Source organism: Pseudopipra pipra, chromosome 27 (assembly GCF_036250125.1).
Source record: "Pseudopipra pipra isolate bDixPip1 chromosome 27, bDixPip1.hap1, whole genome shotgun sequence".
In the NCBI taxonomy this organism is placed as follows: domain Eukaryota; kingdom Metazoa; phylum Chordata; class Aves; order Passeriformes; family Pipridae; genus Pseudopipra; species Pseudopipra pipra.
This window is the reverse complement of record NC_087575.1, coordinates 1,176,987-1,195,134: the sequence shown is the minus strand read 5'-3', so window position 1 is coordinate 1,195,134 and position 18,148 is coordinate 1,176,987. Positions and strand designations below refer to the sequence as shown.

Below are 18,148 nucleotides of genomic sequence, written 5' to 3'. Positions count from 1 at the left end.
AGCAGTGACCCTGCTCCCAGCCCCTCAGAGCCAGCAGTGACCCTGCTCCCAGCAGTGACCCTGCTCCCAGCAGTGCCCCTGCTCCCAGCAGTGCCCCTGCTCCCAGCCGTGCCCCTGCTCCCAGCCCCTCAGGGCCAGCAGTGCCCCTGCTCCCAGCCCCTCAGGGCCAGCAGTGACCCTGCTCCCAGCCCCTCAGGGCCAGCAGTGCCCCTGCTCCCAGCCCCTCCCAGCAGTGACCCTGCTCCCAGCCTCTCCCAGCAGTGACCCTGCTCCCAGCCCCTCAGGGCCGGCGGGATCCACCCTCCCTGTGCTCCCACATCCCCTCACACTGCATCTCTCCAAACCAGGGCAGAGCTCAGTTCTGCTCCCTGGGTCTTGTCCACATTAACTGCATTACAAAGAACACCTAAACATTGATTCTTTGGGCAGAATTGGTGCCACTGCTGTACTAATACTGACATCTTCCCACACTTCTGGAAAAATATTTGATATTTAATATTGATATTAAATATATGCACTTAGAACTCATCCCTTGCAATGGACTGCACTTTATCAGCAGCTTTTCAGCTGAAAACCACTCAGATACACAGATGCCTTTTGATATTTGAATATAGATATTAAAACAGTGTCTCTACCATCAGACTCCACTTAAAGTCTCTGATCACCTCCACCATTTACATGACCACTTCTAAGACACTGTTAAGGTGACTGTTCCCCCACATTTACACATTACAGCCTTGGCTGCACAATATCCTTTATCACAACTATTTCTAATATTATCTCAAGAACTTGACTGCAAAGTACTATTTTCAAATGTAAATTAAGGAGATACATTTAAGAGTCTAATCAAAGTGTGCTCCTTACACTTCGGAACCTCAGGAGGAACTCCTAAGAAGGAATTATGACTTTTGCTTAACTGAAATTTCTGTAATTAATTTTCCAGATTAGCTGTGCTTACCTGGAACTTTTAATGGGACAGAAAGGTCGATCTGCACCACAGGAATATGCTCCACCCCTGGAGTGTCTTGGTATCGCTGGGAAAACAGAGACTTGTTACATTCTGAGCACTGCAAGTACAAATCTCTGCAAACAGACACTACAAAACATCAAGCAGTTCAATCCCTTAAGTGAACATTTTAAAGGATAGGGATGGAACAGCTTGTTACTAATCCTGTGTGGCAGCAGAGTGTGTTTTAAAGCCAGCTGATAATTATTACAAAAGACCCTTCTCTTGCTACAGTTTTTTAACCCCACTACTGCCTTGAAGGTTTCCTGCAACTCCCTGAAGAATTCTTGGTTTGTGCTTTATCACTAATAACCTGCCACTTCAGAGGATCAACTGGGAGATTTGAGTTGGGGCAAAGGGGGCAGTCCTTGAACATCCAGGGAACAGAGCAGGTTCCTTCCCTGGAAAAGGTGTTAAGAGACCACAACAACTTTCTGATGCACAGAACACGTGGAGCATGTTCAAGGTTCCCCTCTGGGTGAGGTGCCTGGTGATGTGAACTCTGGATCACCCAGAGGGACAAACTGCACAGACACTTGCAGAGCACTGGCTGCTCTCGGGGTATCAGGTCACTCCTGAGATTCTCCACACAAACAGGACCTGTAAAACCAGTTGTAGGCAGCCACTGCAGTGCACACACCACAAAGGGGGCAGTGGCCCAGGGGAAGCTGCAGCTCTGATGTTCAGGGAGCCTTCACACAGGGACATGAGAGGCCAGGGAGATACTGCAATTCAGACTCACCTTCTGTGGGGAAGGAGAGCTTTTAATATAAAATGGGTTGTTTGCCTGTTCTTGTTTCCGGGCTTCCCGACGCTAAAAACGAGAGAGGATTTGCAGTTAAAATGTTTGTTTGTAAGCAAAGAGAGAAAAGGCATCAAAGTGCAAGACATAATCTCCCTGAATTTCTGGAACAATATACATAATTACTTGTGAGAAGAGCAGAGCAGCTTGTGTATGATAAAGCAGTTCTGAGTTACAAGACATACCAGGATAGAACTACAGGTACCATTACTAATTCCCAACCCTGGAAGTGTCCATGGCCAGGACAGACAGGGATCTGAGCAAAGTGGGATAGTGGAAGGTGTCCCTGCCCGTGGCAGAGGGTGGAACTAAATGATATTTAAGGTCCCTTCCAACCCAAACCATTCCATGATTCTATGATTCTATAACTAATATTCCTTAGAACACCCTTCTTTGCTTTTTAGATATAGGCTAGAGGTGGTAACTTCCCAAAGGCCACATTTTGATGGCAATTCAAATGTTTGCTTTCCTATCCATAAAGACAGTAAGAAGTGAAGATTCTCATCAACAAGTTCTCTCTGTGACACCAGAAAGGTCAGAGGCAGGAAAGGTGGGATCCCTGCTGAGAACAGACATGTCACAGTAACTCACAGAATCTGCTGAGGTCCACAAGCATCAGTTCAGATCAAACCATCAGCTTCCCTGAGCTGCACAGAGCACACCAGCTCCCTGGCTACCTGGAGACTCCCCAACAGCTCCAGCTGCTTCAGCAGCACTTACTTTACTACTCAACTATGTAAGGAAAAGCATTTTAACACTCACTCTGGCCAGTTCCTCTTCGTCTATCTCTGGCTGTCTGTGTCTGGAATGCCTTTGTTCCTCTTCATGAAAGATTGTTTTGGGCTTTTCATCCTCAGACTCGCTGTCTGAGGGAGGTTCATTGATCCAGGCATCGAGGTCCAGGCTGGGGAGAATTGCAGTGAACAAACAGCTTGACTCAGTACCCCTGAGCATTTCAGTGTCTCATCACACACTTTGCTTTATCATTTAAGAGTTTAAAAGTTTAAATAAGGCTTTAGGAGAGAGAAGGAACCTCACCCCTCTGGAACAGGTACTTTCTTCTGTGCTTTAGGAGCCACAGGGTTCAGCTCACCAGCAAACAGGGCTATCACCTCCTCAGCTACAGGAACTTCTTTTGCTTGTAGCTTCTGAATGTATTTTATCAGCTGCAAGATGCAAGAAGCCTAAAAACAAATGCAGAAGTAATTTCAGGAGTAATATTAATCATCTGAACCAAACAAATCAACTGCAGTGGAAGTCAGCAGAAGGTAAGTGTTCTACTCCATGAAGGGAATTAAGAGAAGCAGCATAAACTGTAAGCTTGGAGCAAATGTAAAAATTCCACATGAACCCTCCCTTCTAGCTGGGTCCTTTTTGTGTCGCTATGTGCCTGAATAATTTTAAAATTAAATTGTTCTGAGTGAAGTCCTTGCAGCCTCCAGAGATGGCATCAAACTGCAATGAGATCTGGGCTTTGTCCTTGATAACAGCTTATAGCAAATGAGCACGGCCACAGAAAACCACAACATGCTCCAAGACAAATGAGAGCCTTTCCATGATAAATCCCAAAGCAATCTTGTTGTCTCACCCTCTCCTGCACCTCCAGGTCTGCACTCTGGACAAACTGAGGCAGGCGCTCAATCATCAGCTGGGTGATTTCCTGAGCTGCTTCCTTGTCCCCAGCCTGCTCCTTCTGCTGCAGGATGGATGCATAGAGCTTCACCATGTTCTGCACATACACTGCCTGGATGTGGCCGGGCAGAGTTGTCACTTTGGGCCTCAGCATTGCTTCCAAGGTCTGGTTGGCTTCCTCGAGGTGTCTGTAAGCAGAGAGTGCCCCAGAAATGAACCCCCGCAGGCAGCGCTCAGCTCGTGAAGGTCACGGATTGCTCAGACAGGAGAACAGATCACAGAACTTGTTCTAACAAATCTCATGCTCCTACTCAGAATTGTCTCCTCACAGCTAAATGGAACATGCACAAAAAAGTTACTGGACTACTACAAACTGGAAGATAAAATTCTTTCAAAACAAAAATGTGATCAAACTGAAAAAGAAGAGTATGTTCTCTTACTTGTTAATCAACAGTTTTCTTTCCAAAACTTTTTTAATTAAAGGTCTGATCTCGACCAGTGTTCCTTAAATATCACATCTACTGTGTGAATTTAAACTGGAGCCACTGTTCAGAATGACAATTAAAAGAAGAAACACCAAACCAGGAGACTATAGTATACAGTTAGTTCAATTTACCAAACTGAAAGCTGGGTAAGCAGGAGTATCTGCACACACAACCGAGACACAAAAGCATCTACTAAAGCTAAAAGACAATGTTGGTACAAGAATATTGGAAACTGTGCTACTGTGGGTACTGAGAAACTCTGAGCAAAAAGGAAGACAAAAAGGTGTATGAGAAGCCTGTGATGAAGACAATTTCTAATTCCCAGGAAGACTGGGTTCTGCAAAACTCTTTCAACAAAGGCAAAACAGGGAACAGAGGGAAGAACTAATTCAAACATGGTGATTGGACATGTGCCCTAAGATACAAATGATTAAGGAATTCTTTCAATGTCTTCTTAAGATCTAGCAGCTTCTACCCACGACACTATAAAACTATTAGAGTGTCCAGGGAGGGCTAAGAAGATGAGGAAGGGTCTGAGGAGCAGCTGAGGGCACTGGGCTGGTTCAGCTGGAGCAGAGGAGACTGAGGGGAGACTCCTCGGGGGCTGCAGCTCCTGCTGAGGGGAGGCGGAGGGGCAGGGACTGAGCTCTGCTCTGGGACCAGGGACAGGACCCAGGGAAGGGCTGGAGCTGTGCCAGGGGGGTTGGGATGGATCTCAGGGAAAGGTTCTTCCCCCACAGGGTGCTGGGGCACTGCCCAGGCTCCCCAGGGCAGTGGGCACGGCCCCAAGGCTGCCAGAGCTCCAGGAGCGTTTGGACAACGCTCTGAGGGACAGGGGGGGATTGTTGGGGTGTCTGTGCAGGGCCAGGAGTTGGACTCAATGATCCCTGAGACCCTTCCAACTTGGGATATTTTGTGATTCACTCCAATGGCTTCCTGCATGGGCAGGACTATGGAGAAGAAAAACAACCAGATACTCAAAATGCCTGGGCTAGAAAGAGCCGAGGAATCCATGGGGTGAGGGAGCAGGAAAGCAGCATCATTTCGATAGCACTGAGGTGCAAAGCCTGAGCCATCCTGCTCTCCAAACCACATTTCCGTGCCCCAAACCCCAGCACTCACTCGGAGAACTCCCCGCAGATCCAGGCGGCCGCGTAGAGCACCTCGCAGATGCCGTTGCGCTGGGTGTTGCTGGCCAGCAGGTGGGCGTTGTCCAGCAGCATGGCCATCTGGGACACCGCGAACTTGCGGATGGCCTTCACCCTGATGGCCACGTCCAGCATCTGCGCCGCGATGAGGTGCCCGTGCCTCGTGCCCTCCAGGCGGGTCAGCTCCACCAGGATGCTGATGTACCTGCGGGCAGGGCACAGTGGGATCAGGGACAGTCCCACGTCACCGCGTGAGGAGCCCTGACGGGGGGAGCACTGACCACTCGAAGTTGGTGATGTACTGGTAGTTGGACTGGCTGCAGATGTCGATGATCTTGGTCAGCAGCTCATCCCGGTACGTCGTCCCTTCGGCTTTGTCCACGTGGATCATCAGCTTCTTCACGATCTCCATCAAGTTCTTCTTCGATACCTGGGAAAGAGTTGAAGGGTGAACCACAGCTGAGCTCTAGCTCCAAGCTTTGGTCACAATCCAAAAAGGAACCTGTTTGTGTCTTTATGTAATATTGTTATTAAAGTAATTATAACAATCATTATGTGTAATGTTGTTATTAAAGCAGAGCCAGCCCAAGTGCCCAAGGCTGTGCTGTGGGAGAGCTGAGGATCAGAATTACTCACAGCAACACAGAAACCCAGCAGGAAATTCATCTTCTACTGCAAGATGAGCAAATTTAGGAGTTTAAAACGCTTTTGCTTCTAAAGGAAACAAATTTAGGAGTCGTTGACATCCAGTGGAATTCTAGCATTTCAAAATGGGTGATTTCCAAAGCGAGAAACTCCTTCCAGTCTGAACCAAAGTTTTTAAAGCCCTCTCATGCTGTGCCAGGTGTTTTACTTGTCATAAGTGCCAGAAAAGACAAGGGAGTTGTTATCACAAGTCAAGGGGGGCAGAGGGCAGAGAAAGCTGCATGTTTTTCTTAAATATCCCTTTCCTAGAGGGACCCAGGGGCTGGAGAGGAAATCAATGTAGGAACATACCATGCCATAGAGGAGATCTAAAGCTCTGAGCCTGATGGACTCATCTTTGTCATCCAAACACTGCAGAATGAGATCCTTGTGGGACTGAACCGACTTGGGGTGTGTTTTCAGGATTTTGGACATTGCCAACAGTCCCAGGTACTTCACTGTGAAAGACCAAATAAAACTTCTTTCCAAATATAGAAACACTGGTTTGTGCTGAGCATGAAATCTTAAAGCTGGTTTCAGTAGAAGCACTTGGTATTCAGACACTTGAATAAAAATCCATGATGAAGAAAAGCATTTTTGAGAATTGTGCATCACAGATCATAGCCTTTAATTTCATAATTCCATATACAGACATGTAATTATAGATACAATCTTCATCACGGGCTTCTCATACACCTCAAGTTTTATCACTGATATTAAAACATGTATTTTATATATAGGAACTATGGGTTTTGAGAACAGGCATCCTGGGGTGAATACAGCTTTAAAGCACTGAAGATTGGTGTGTAACAGTCCTGTCCTCAATGAGAAAAAAATCAGATGGCAGCAAAAAGAGCTGCACAAAGGAAAAATCTCCCAGTATTCTTTGTGGTCACTAACGTAAGTCAACACTCCCATTTCACTGTTCTGCTCCCACTGCTGAGTACCCCTCACTGCTTTCCAAGCAGCAAGTCTATAAAAAGGATAATCCCAGAGCGTGGAAAGAATTGGTTTAGATTTACAAGACCACAAAGAGCAGTAATTATTGCTCTCGTTTGTTTTAAAAAATGAAGTGCTCACCATCAGAAATTATTTCCACATGAAACCCCCCAGCAATTGTTTGGAGCACAGGCCCTAAACCCCGAGTGAGGTGTTTGCAGAGACAGCCCCAGGGCTTGGGGGCCACGAGCTTCATGAAGACAAGCACCATACTTACAGTTCTGGTCAGAGTCTTCTATCAATATCCTCAACTTCTGAACACACAGCTGGAAAAAAAAGACCAAGTCATGTTTATTACATTATTGATTACAATAACTCTTCCCAAAGTTTACTCATTACACAAAGAAGTGCATTGAGTACCAAGGGGCTCTAGGTTTGAGGGGTTTGTTGCATTAACACATTTCCAATCAGAAGGAACCTGACAGCAGGAGCTGAATAAAGAGTTGGGACAACTCTACATGAGGAGAATCTGCATTTTAGAGCCAAATAAATAAGAGAATTTATACAGGAAATGCTTCAGTGTGCAGGAGTGCACCTAAGTGAGAGCACTTCAGGGAGCTCCTGCTTTAACACACCCCCCTTTCCCCAGGGCACTGGGCTCACAGGGCAGACAGAACCCCCCAAGCCCAGGGTGGTACCTGGATGCTGGCACTGTGGTTGGGCATCCCCGAGGACAGAGAGATCAGCACTGAAACACAGAACACAAACCCCAGTCAGCACAGCTGGGCTCCAGGGGCTGCAACAACACAACACCTGAGGGGCCACTCCCAGCTCAGCTCACAGGCAAATTTATTTTATCTTTGTGGAATATTTAGATGTATATTTATGTATAATATTTATACAGTTTATTTTGTTGCTTGTCTGTTTGCTTGGACCTTTGGGGGCCTGGGGGAAGGAGAGAAGGTTGTGATACAACTTATAGTTTCATATACTTTAACAATAACAATAATAGGGCAGGAGAAAAAAAGCATGAAAAAACCCCTGTAAATATGTCAGCAGCTACTGCACAGCTGAGTTTTTAAGTGTGGATTTTCCCAATGCAATGAGATGCAGCAATGGATCCTGGAGTTCAATGGGACTGGATTGGAGCTTTAATTAAGCCACTGAGAGACTCATGGCACAAATCAGGTCCCACTGATGACTATGTGGGACATTTTAAAGCCCTGGCAGCCCCACAGCAGAAAAGGTGGGGTTACCCTGTTAACTGCTGCTGTCACAGTGTGGCCAAGCCAACCCCAACTCTGCTGAGCACATCAGTTTGCTCGCTGGGATCCCCCAGGGCTGCACTGCAGGGACACTGACCCTGCAGGGACAGGGGGGGGCTTCAGGGATGGGGGGGCTGCAGGGACAGGGGGGGGCTGCAGGGACGGGGGGGGGCTGCAGGGACACTGACCCTGCAGGGATGGGGGGGGGCTGCAGGGACACTGACCCTGCAGGGACAGGGGGGGGCTGCAGGGACGGGGGGGGGGGGGCTGCAGGGACAGGGGGGGGCTGCAGGGACACTGACCCTGCAGGGATGGGGGGGCTGCAGGGACACTGACCCTGCAGGGATGGGGGGGCTGCAGGGACACTGACCCTGCAGGAACACTGGCATTTCCAGAGCTGGCAGGTGCTGCTCTGGTGCTTCCCAGTTTATTTGCTGATTGTGATCCTGACCTCCAAGTCCCTGAGGTGTCCTGGGTGGTGAATTCCCCCAGGATCACCCCCTGTGTCTCACTGCAGTCCCATTCTGTCTCACTGCAGTCCCATTCTCACCCACAATGGAATTACCCTCCGTGTTATTGCCCCTGCCATCATCCCATTTCCCTGAAGGAATGAAGGGATGCACAGTGAGGGACAGCTCCCCCTGCCCTCTCTGAGCTGAGCCAGCATCATTTTCCAAAGCACCCCCAGCAGACAGGCTGTGGCCAAACTGGTGGTGTCAGGAACCCTCTACTCCCCACTCTGACAGAAGAAGTGCCAGGTCTGAGCTGGAATATTGGGTTATCCTTCTTGCCTCTGGTTCTCCCTCCATCCCCGTTACGGAGCTCACATCCCTTCCCTAGAAACCAAAACTGTAAATCTGTAAAACCTCCTCTAAGACACCAAGTTTTTAAACTGTGAAGCTGCAAAATTAAAAAAACCCAACAACTCTGATCCATCATCATGCAAGAAAACTCCAACAGACACACCAGCCTCATTTTACTTCTGTTGCTGCTGGTATATTTTGTAGTTGTAGCAACATTTAGGAGCTTGCACACAAATAATCTCCTTGTCTGTGCTTGGTTCCAGCCTTCAGCAAACACAACTCCACTGCAGTGACTGTGCCTCACTGACAAAGGATTTCAGCCCCACAGGGACACAAAGTTTGCCAGGACACTTATTCCAGTTATAAAATACATGAAGTTAAACAGAATAAGGTTTACAGAGGGTGTTAATTGATGACAAAGTTCATCACAGGTTTTTGAGGCTACAAGTTTCAGTTCTCACCTGCTATTACTGTGTTCACACATTCATACAAGAGAGACATGGCTGATGTGCTGAAACAGAAATCAAGAATATTAAATAAGGAATAAACTGGCACATTTGGAAGAGTTGTCAGCAGTATCTTAGAGCAAGTTAACACCTTGAACTTCACAAGAAATTGCCAGTATCCTGTTCCATATCCCTTCAAATAGATGAAATGATTCCCACTTAAAAACTGCTGGGGGAGGAATTTTTAAACTGAATGTTTAAAAAACCAAAATTCTTCCTGGAGAAGCAAGTAAGAGCTGTGACAAGAAATGAGGAAGGAAGCATTACTCAAACTTCAGCACCAGCTACAGAGCACTGAAGCAATCTTGTCCAAAAATCCAATTAAATCCTCTGCCCCAGGTCAAAACTCCATGATAAGGCAGCTGGAGAAGCTCAAGTCTCTCTCCAAGGAGTGAGTCATGTCCCAGCAGCAGAGCCCTGCTGTGCAGGCACACACTGCTCACCCCTGCAAGTCAGCAACCCATTCCCAAAGTGTGATTTCCCCAAAACTCAAATGCAAGCTGACTTTTGCCAGTGGCACACACAGCCAGTGCAGTTCTGAGCGTTGCAAAGGTCCTTACAAACCCTGAGGGAACAGGGAGCCCCCCGAGCACCGAGGGGGCAGAACCCAGGAGCAAGGTGGGCAAAGGGAAGGGGCAAACAGCTCTGGAGGCAGGACAGCAATGCCCTGAAGGTCACCTGGCACACAGGTGACAGTCCCCTCTGCTCCCTGGGCACTGGGTGGGACATGGCAGGGTGCTGCTTTGACTCAGAAGTGCTGTGAGATCCAAAAGGACTGAATGGAGACCAAACCAAACAGGACTCAGTCCTCCCAGCTAAAAAATGAATGTCTAACTGGGGAGCTCGGGAGAGGGAGCAGAGACAGGATTGAAGGCACTGTCCATTTTCCTAGTTTTTCTGAGGAATTTAATCTATTTTTGACAGCTGCCAAACTCCTCTGTAGGTGTTTGGATGCCAGGAATCCAAGGAGGATGGACAGGAATTGCCTGGATAGAGCTGCTCTCACAGCTACACAGATATCTGTTCAAAACCTGCTCATTCCCATCCATCCTTTTGCTCTGTCATGTGAAGAGAAACAAAGCTTTTCATTCAACAACTCAGGCATGAGATGACACTTCCTTTCATAACTGGGAGAATACATGTATTCCCTCCAAGGCATCCACTCCCTGATTTCAGTTCAGAATTAGAGCCAGAACAACACCCCAAATCCGCTCTAACAAGGGACAAGGCAAGGAAATATCTTCAATTTTATTTAATCTATATTTAGGACTTATATTGTAAGAACTCTTCCAAAACACATCTGAGCTGCCAAAGGCTTCAGAAAGGATTTTAACATATTCCTTGTCAGGCTGCTTTGGTGGGTAAGGCACTTCCAAAAAGGTCAGGAACCAAATGTGTGAGGTGAACAGGAGAGGCAAATAAACAGCTGAGCCTCTTTTAAGCCAGAGTTTTTATACATCCTCCATAGTCATCTCTGGGTTAAAATGCAGTGAAAGGAAAGCACATTGCTCCATTTTCACACATGCTTTGGGGGAATTCATGCTGACAGCCAGACACTCAGACTCTCCTTTGAGGTCTTTCACCTCGCTCAGGTTTTTCAGTCCTGATGTGAGATGAGTTTTGGATATTTGAAGTCAATATACTGAAATCCAGGAAAAGTTGAGAAATGCATCCCCAGCCCAGGTGCTGACCCACCCACCAGGCTCTTTCCCAGTCCTAATGAACAAAGCAGGATCTGTCCCACAAACCTGTGGATGAGGTTGGTCAGGGGCTCAATCAGCTTCTTGCCCAGCCTTGGTTCTAATGGAGTAAGAGCACCAAACTATTCAAAGAGAAGTGCAGACAAGAAAGGGATTTAATAACTGCTTTTAAACAGCATCCAAATGTTATGTAAATTGCTGGATGCAATTGCAGCTCACTGTATTTAAACCAAGCTCTACTAACATAGTTTTTCCCTTTGGTTACATTCACAAACATCAGAAAATATTCCTGGTTTCTTTTTATTCAGAGTTGCTGGTAACCACACCTCCCACCAAGAAAGCCATTTTTACACCCAAGGTGATTTAATGAGAACCCCAATCCTAAAAAGAAAAAGCAGAATACTTGCCAGTTTTATAATCTTAATGAGAACCCAATTATTGGTTGACGAAGTCATCAACTTGAAAAAGAGTGGAGCGAGGGACAGGTAGTTTTTGGGATTGCGTCGAGCCAGCTCACAAATCACATTTACTGCAGCAGACTGCACACCTGGGGAAACAGGGAAAAGCAGGAATCTCAGCAGGGCCTTAACTGTGATGGAAATCTGTGGTGCAGAACCCCCAGAGCAGGAGCAGCTGAAGGTTCAGACCTGTGTGTCTGATGCTTTGGCCTCATTCCCAGCTGAGGCACTGAAGTAAAGACAAGAATGCACAAACAAACTGGGAGAGGATGTTATTTAATTCTGGCTATTTTCTAGTGTATCAGTAAGCTGGGTGTCTGCTTTGGGTCCAGTGTGAGGAAAAGCAGGACACTGCCACATCCCTCCCCTCGGTTGTGGATAGCTGGTTGTGGGACACAAACAGCACCATCAACAATCACCCTCCAGAAAGCTTCCAAACACTGCTGCTTCTTTACAATGTATTATTTAGAAATGTTTAAATACAACACAAAAATAACGATTCCTTAACCAAAAATCTGACTGGACAAGTTCACTCCCTTCTCATTGCTCATCCTTTAAATGGCCTGGTTTAGTCTGGACAGGCTGGGTGGCCCAGCAGAGAGCACAACTTCTCTCCAATAGAGTCTATCAGGGACTTTTTATCTCTGTTTGCAGGTGAGGGATGGGTGTGTTTTGCTTTCTTTAAAAACACCGTCCCTGGAAGGTGCATTTTCCATGCCCACAATAAATTAGTCCAATACATGCAATTAAATTTCTCCCTCTAAATGCAAACACAAATCAAGTGGAGATCCCAGAAATACATCACACATGGAATTCCTAAAGCAAGTGGGGATCCCAGAGCTGCATCACACACAGAGCTCCTGGAACATGTGTTTTGGGGCACTGAGGGAACACCAGCACCTCCCAAAGACTGAGTAAAACTGTGAATATGATACAGGGCAACTGCAAATTTCCTGTGCTGCTGCTGGACTGCAAAGACATTTCTGAGGGGCCCGAACAGCAGTGTGGACTCAAAGTTTAAACTAAAAATAATTTTAAAAATGCACTAACTGATGTAAAATTATTTTAAGTATGTCCATTATTTTAAGTATGTCCAGTAGCTGTAGCTTTGTAGAAGAGCACAGGAAACAACAACAAAATCCTAAACCCTGAGATCAACTGAAGTATTTTAAAGTCAAGTTTAGTAAGCAACAAAACAGGAACCATTAAGCTGCTCTGTCCCATTAAGGTTTAATCCACTGATACAGTTTGAGTAGCTCTGGGTTTGAAGAACTGGGCATTTGAAAGGATGTATTTTTAATATGGCAACATCTGTCAGAACTCTGCTGGGCTCATCTACCCCCAGTCAGGTGAAGCAGTGCCCCAAAGCTGATCCCTGCATTTCTCACACATCCTCCTCTCACAGCTCCACGGGCACACGTGTGGGAGCAGCAGGGATTCCCTCAGAGCCACTCACCGGGATCCGGATCTTCAAGTTTCTCCTTAAGGCGAGGGAATGCAGGCCGGAGGGACTCAGGGTACTTGAGGAACACCTTGTACATGATCAGCACTGCCTTCTTCCTGATGTAAGGCTTGGTGTGAGACATCTGGCAAGGAAACACCGCGGTCAGGCTCGGAGGAACTCTGTGCTTCCAGAGCTCCTGCAGGGCCTGGTGCTCACATCACCCTGGAGAACTGTGACTCCAAAGTTCTTGCTGGGATGCTCGACTGCTCTTTGAAAACTCAGAGCCAAATATTGTTGTTCAGCACCAAAACTAACAGATATTTCAAGTTGATCCTCTTGAACTAAGTCTGTAAACGCTCCCCAAAATCCCCATAAGAAAAGGAACAGTTTTCACATGTATCAGTTCTAAATTTAACAGATATTTACCAAATTGGAACAATTTCATATTCTTTTATTACAGGGAAAAGTCATTTCAATCTTATCCACTCACCAGAGTCATGATGTCATTTGCCAAGTCCCTGGCAAGATCTGGAGTAACAAAACAGGACAAGCCAGTCAGTGCAACTCCAGTATCATACTGGTTAGGGCTACTCAGATCCTAAAAAAGGAAAAACAGGCTCAAAAATTTAAGATCACACAGGATGTTGAGAAACAATTTTCTCAGACCACTTTTATTCACTCAACACAAATGAGGCAGAGCTGCTTCACAGGATTATATTTATCAACCCCTAACACCTGCTAAAACACAGCCAGCCTGGGGTTTAATAATGGGCACGAGGAACCATAATTAAACAAGAGATGGATGATTGCAACATAAAAGCAATTAGAGAGATGGCACCTTGGTGGGATTTTAGGAATGGAAGTAATTTTTAAACACTCGTGATATGATCACCAACATGGTTAAAGTCCTAAAAAATTGGTATTAAACACTAACCCTGCTAAGACAAAGCCCAACTGTCACCAACTTGGCTGGGAACAGGCACTGCTGGTGAGTGCTCACCAGCTTAATCCATTAGAGAAATGAGATTATTTCCCTTCCAAGCTGCTGGCAGCACCCACAACTTCCAGCCCACAAAGACATGGCACAAGTCAGGGTGTGGAACAAGTTTCCTTGGACCTATTTGCAGTCAGCATCCTACTTAGTCCTCCATAATCCTTCAGGTCTGTCTAAGCTTCAGCCACCAACATTAATATTTCTCTCTGGGCATGTTCAGCACAGATCACAAACCCAGAGCTCTGCCCACAGAGCATCCCAGGATCACTCCTGCACTGCAGCTCTGAGGGAACAGGAACCTGGGGGGACTGCCCAGAGCATTCCCACATGGACTGCCAGAATGAACTGCCCACATCCACGTGGACACACAGGCAGCTCCAGGAGAGCTAAACATAGCCAGGCCTTTGGGGTTCTGGGCCATTTGCATCTCATTTAAAAACCTGCTGCAGGTGGTGGGGAATTAGATTCTACTTTAAGAATAATGAAATCTGCTGCTAAAGGAGCAAGAAACTGCAATTCATCCTGGCTTTAATGTATTTTGAGAACTGATAAAGCCTTAAAATATAAAGTTGGGGGATCAATGAAACACGAAAAGGCATAAAAAAAAGATGCTTTTAAGAAAAAACTCAAGCACAAAGTGGAAGAAGTAGCCAAGCAAGTGACTGAAATTCAGTAAAGTCAAGTCTCCATAATCAAGAAAATGGAGAAAATTCATATGCAGAGCAGAATAGTTTAAGAGATAAAGGCAAAAGCACTAGTTCTTTAGGGAAGATACTGGATCACATCCCACTGATCTTTTTTAAGCAAGTAAAAGACATTTTGGCTCCCTAGATGGTAAAAATCTAGGCACAGCTTGTACTGGATCAGTCAAGTTTTAAAGGAGTGATACTTTAAAAAAAAAAAAAATTGAACTTAAGAGTTTTAAAAACAATTGTGATCTGAGGAATGGGAAAATTATGCTGTAAGCCAATAAGTCTGAAAAAATCAGGTGATAAAGCTCTGTGAAAATGAATACAACACTTGGGTACACAAATACAGAACTTTACATACATTCTGCACCATTTTGACCCCCAATTGTACCAAAGTCTGATCTGTTACACCAGGAGAAAGCAGCCCTCACAAGTAGGAATTTTGTGGAGCTGGTGAGTGCTCCTTTTCCTTCAGGAATGGGGACATTTTTCCTACCCATTACATTCTCCCAAGGGCTGCCTGAGAGACCAGTGAACTAACAAAGTTCTTGCTGTCCCCACTGTCTGTGCTGAACAGACACAGAGATGGAATGAGACAGCACCAGGGAGGCCTGGGGGGCTCCTGAGGGTTTCAGTCATCCCTCAGCCTGTGCAATGAGAGCAGACTGGAAATCAAGAACTCTGCTTAAACACCTCTATGTTCCTGAAAGAGAAATACTTGTACAGATGCAAAAATACAAGCGGGGAGAGAGTGTAACAAAACCAAATGAATTGAAGCAAAACATTTACCTTTCGGATCTGATTGGTTGTCAACATGATGACATCGGTCCCTTCATGGAAGCACTGGGAGGCAGCCAGGTAACCAATGCGCTGGCAAGGGCAGGGAGGGAAGCACAGCTTTGCTTTAGAGGCACTTTACACAGTGTGGAGGTAAAAAACAACTGGTAGCTTTATAAGCAATGTTAAAAATATGAACAATTAGGTTTGTGTAACAGAAAAGGTATGACAGGGTCTTCTAGGAAAGGGGAAAGAATAATCTCAGACAAGTAACATCTCTGGTGATAATACATCTGTTTGAGGGATAACAAAACCACCTTCTCTGCTTCTCTGCAACACACAGGTTCAGTGACCACCAAGATGTAGAAATAAGGTAGGACTGTCTACCACATTTACTTTGTCTGTATTGACTCCTGACTTTCAGGGACTTAAGCCCAATTTGGAAATTATTCCTTAGGAAGCAACATTCCACCCCCTGTTTGGTGAAAAAGCATGAAACAAATCTTTCAAGACAAATTATAAAGCTATTACAAAATAAAACATATCTGCTACTAAGAACCTCAGGTGGTGTTCACACAAAAATATCCTGTTTTTTAACACTAAAAGAATCTGACAGCTGTTGTCAAACACCTGGCAGAAGCAGCCTAGAGCAGCAGCCCAAGGATTCCCCACTGACTAGAAGGACACCCAGTCAAGAAGCAGCCTGGCCAGGACAGCTGCAGGGACAGAGAACTCACCTTGAATGTAAACTTGGATGCACTCATGACTTCAATGATGTTGAAAGCAGCCCAGCTGATGTCATAGCCCAGCATCTGTAACTGTGAGCAGAGGAACCAAGAGAACACACTTCTGAAACCAGGGACTTGAGGAAACAGGTCAAGATACCTCTCAAAACTGGAGACGTAACAAGAGGCTGAAAATACTACTACACGACATGTCCAGCTTATGAGTACTATTACATTCTACAGCATTCACAGGAAATGAAAGACGTCTCAAAGTTCCACCAGAAACAAGTTTTAAACACTCTGCATTAATTTCAGACAACAGAGGTTGTGGTTGCTCCATCCCTGGAAGTGGCCAAGGCCAGGTTGGACAGGGCTTGGAGCAACCTGGGCTGGTGGAAGGTGTCCCTGCCCATGGCAGGGGTGGTACTGGATGAGCTTTCAGGTCCCTTCCAACCCAAACCAGTCTGGGATTCTATGATATACAGTTATATAAGTATTGGTGTGAAGGGTTTGCTTCCTGGATTTATTTTAAAATAAAACCCAGAACATAATTCTTTACCATCATTTTTGTCTTCTCCATGTCAAAGGACCGAGGAAGGAGAAACAAAACCAGTTTCAAGTGCTCATGGCACTGTGTGATAAGAAACAACCCAGTCTAAAACAACCTTTTTTTAGAATTGTTTTAATTTTAAATCAGGTTTGCTCCCTGATCCATCACAGTAAAATCCAATTGTACCAAACAGAACAGGAACATGCAGTCTCTGATGTCAGACCTGTGCAGTGCTGTCCCTGCACTCCGACAGCCTGAGGAGAGCAGGCCCTGCCATCCCAGAGTGGCTGCAGGGCAGCACAAACCCAGTGCCAGTCCCTGGATGCCAGCAGGGCACTCACTGCAGGGCAGCAGGGCAGCACAAACCCAGTGCCAGTCCCTGGATGCCAGCAGGGCACTCACATAGGTCAGTTTGCAGACAGCGTTGGCCTTCACTGCGATGTTGTCCTGCTTCAGCTCCTGCTTGATCTCATCGATGCACTGCGAGATGTATTTGGCCTGAGGAAAACAAACAAACAAACAAACAAACGTGGGTTCCTTTACCAGCTCTGGGGAGGGGGAGGAGCAGCAGAACCCAGCACCTGCAAGCACCGAATCTCACACTCATACACAATTCAGGACACACTCAGTTCTGATGGAACTACTTGTTAAAAAGAACCATCACAATTCTGTGACCAAACCAAAAGTGCACTGAGCCCTTTCTTTGGTGGTTTCCCTTCTCCTTCCTCTCCCTCACAATTACATTGCTCAGGCCAGAGCTCTGCATTCCAAAATTTGCAAAAATAAAGTTGTTCACCGGAGATTTGAGCCCCAGGGGTCTGAACAAAGCCCAGTTCACCATTCCTGGAATGCTCCCTCACCCCCAGAGAACCTGCTCACTACATGACTAGAAAAAGCTGTGTTAAATGCTATTAATAAGCCACACATTTCAGGTGACTGAGGAAAATATGCTGAGGTACTCCACTGTTGGGCCCCCTGCACATGATGGCACTGCAGGGGTGCACCCACAACCATCCTCCTGCCTGAAGGGATAAAGGTGCTCCTTGCCTTCCCCCAGCCCTGAAGCTCCATGGAAAGTCACGAACCACACCCAGTTCATCTTAGTTGAGCCCTTTTGCCATTTACTCATTTTGATAATAACAGTTATTTGTATGAATTTCTCAGCAATTCAAAGAGCCAAATGTCACAATGTTTACACTTAAATATTGGTCCTTTGTGTCTTTCCAAACAATCACATCTGTGCTTGTGGGAAGGATGTGGCAAACGTGGGATTTAAAAATATCTGCACAGATTTTACTTTATAAGCAGGGTTAGCTCAGCCAGAGATTCTTCCAGTTCACAATTAATTATGATTTAAGTGCTGAAGGTATCTGCTACAGAAAACATGAAAATTGAAATGCAGAGAAATAATCTCTTCTGAAAGCCACATATGCACCAGGGCATTTCACATTCCATACAAATAAATTAACTGCCAGAGGAACCAGGTCAGAGACAGATTACCTAATTCCCAAATAAAACCCTGCCTGAACACCACTACCTTC

The 18,148-nt window shown here is 46.0% G+C and overlaps 1 protein-coding gene across 2 annotated transcripts in view; it reads right to left on the bottom strand.

Moving 5' to 3' along the window:
• Positions 1 to 18,148, bottom strand: part of AP3D1 (adaptor related protein complex 3 subunit delta 1) — a 41,049-nt gene that overhangs the window by 10,756 nt on the left and 12,145 nt on the right. Inside the window, exons 2-19 of one of the 2 annotated variants that reach the window (XM_064637326.1) lie at positions 17,010 to 17,105; positions 16,070 to 16,150; positions 15,345 to 15,425; positions 13,363 to 13,470; positions 12,885 to 13,014; positions 11,378 to 11,517; positions 11,019 to 11,092; positions 9,226 to 9,275; positions 7,395 to 7,444; positions 6,974 to 7,022; positions 6,070 to 6,215; positions 5,355 to 5,503; positions 5,048 to 5,278; positions 3,397 to 3,628; positions 2,847 to 2,992; positions 2,571 to 2,712; positions 1,749 to 1,820; positions 959 to 1,034 (exon numbers count right to left, since the gene is read on the bottom strand). In XM_064637326.1, the coding sequence (XP_064493396.1) occupies positions 959 to 1,034; positions 1,749 to 1,820; positions 2,571 to 2,712; positions 2,847 to 2,992; positions 3,397 to 3,628; positions 5,048 to 5,278; positions 5,355 to 5,503; positions 6,070 to 6,215; positions 6,974 to 7,022; positions 7,395 to 7,444; positions 9,226 to 9,275; positions 11,019 to 11,092; positions 11,378 to 11,517; positions 12,885 to 13,014; positions 13,363 to 13,470; positions 15,345 to 15,425; positions 16,070 to 16,150; positions 17,010 to 17,105 (2,053 nt within the window). Of the gene's footprint in view, positions 1 to 958; positions 1,035 to 1,748; positions 1,821 to 2,570; positions 2,713 to 2,846; positions 2,993 to 3,396; positions 3,629 to 5,047; positions 5,279 to 5,354; positions 5,504 to 6,069; positions 6,216 to 6,973; positions 7,023 to 7,394; positions 7,445 to 9,225; positions 9,276 to 11,018; positions 11,093 to 11,377; positions 11,518 to 12,884; positions 13,015 to 13,362; positions 13,471 to 15,344; positions 15,426 to 16,069; positions 16,151 to 17,009; positions 17,106 to 18,148 lie in introns of those variants that run through there. The other variant, XM_064637327.1, reaches the window with a different exon arrangement.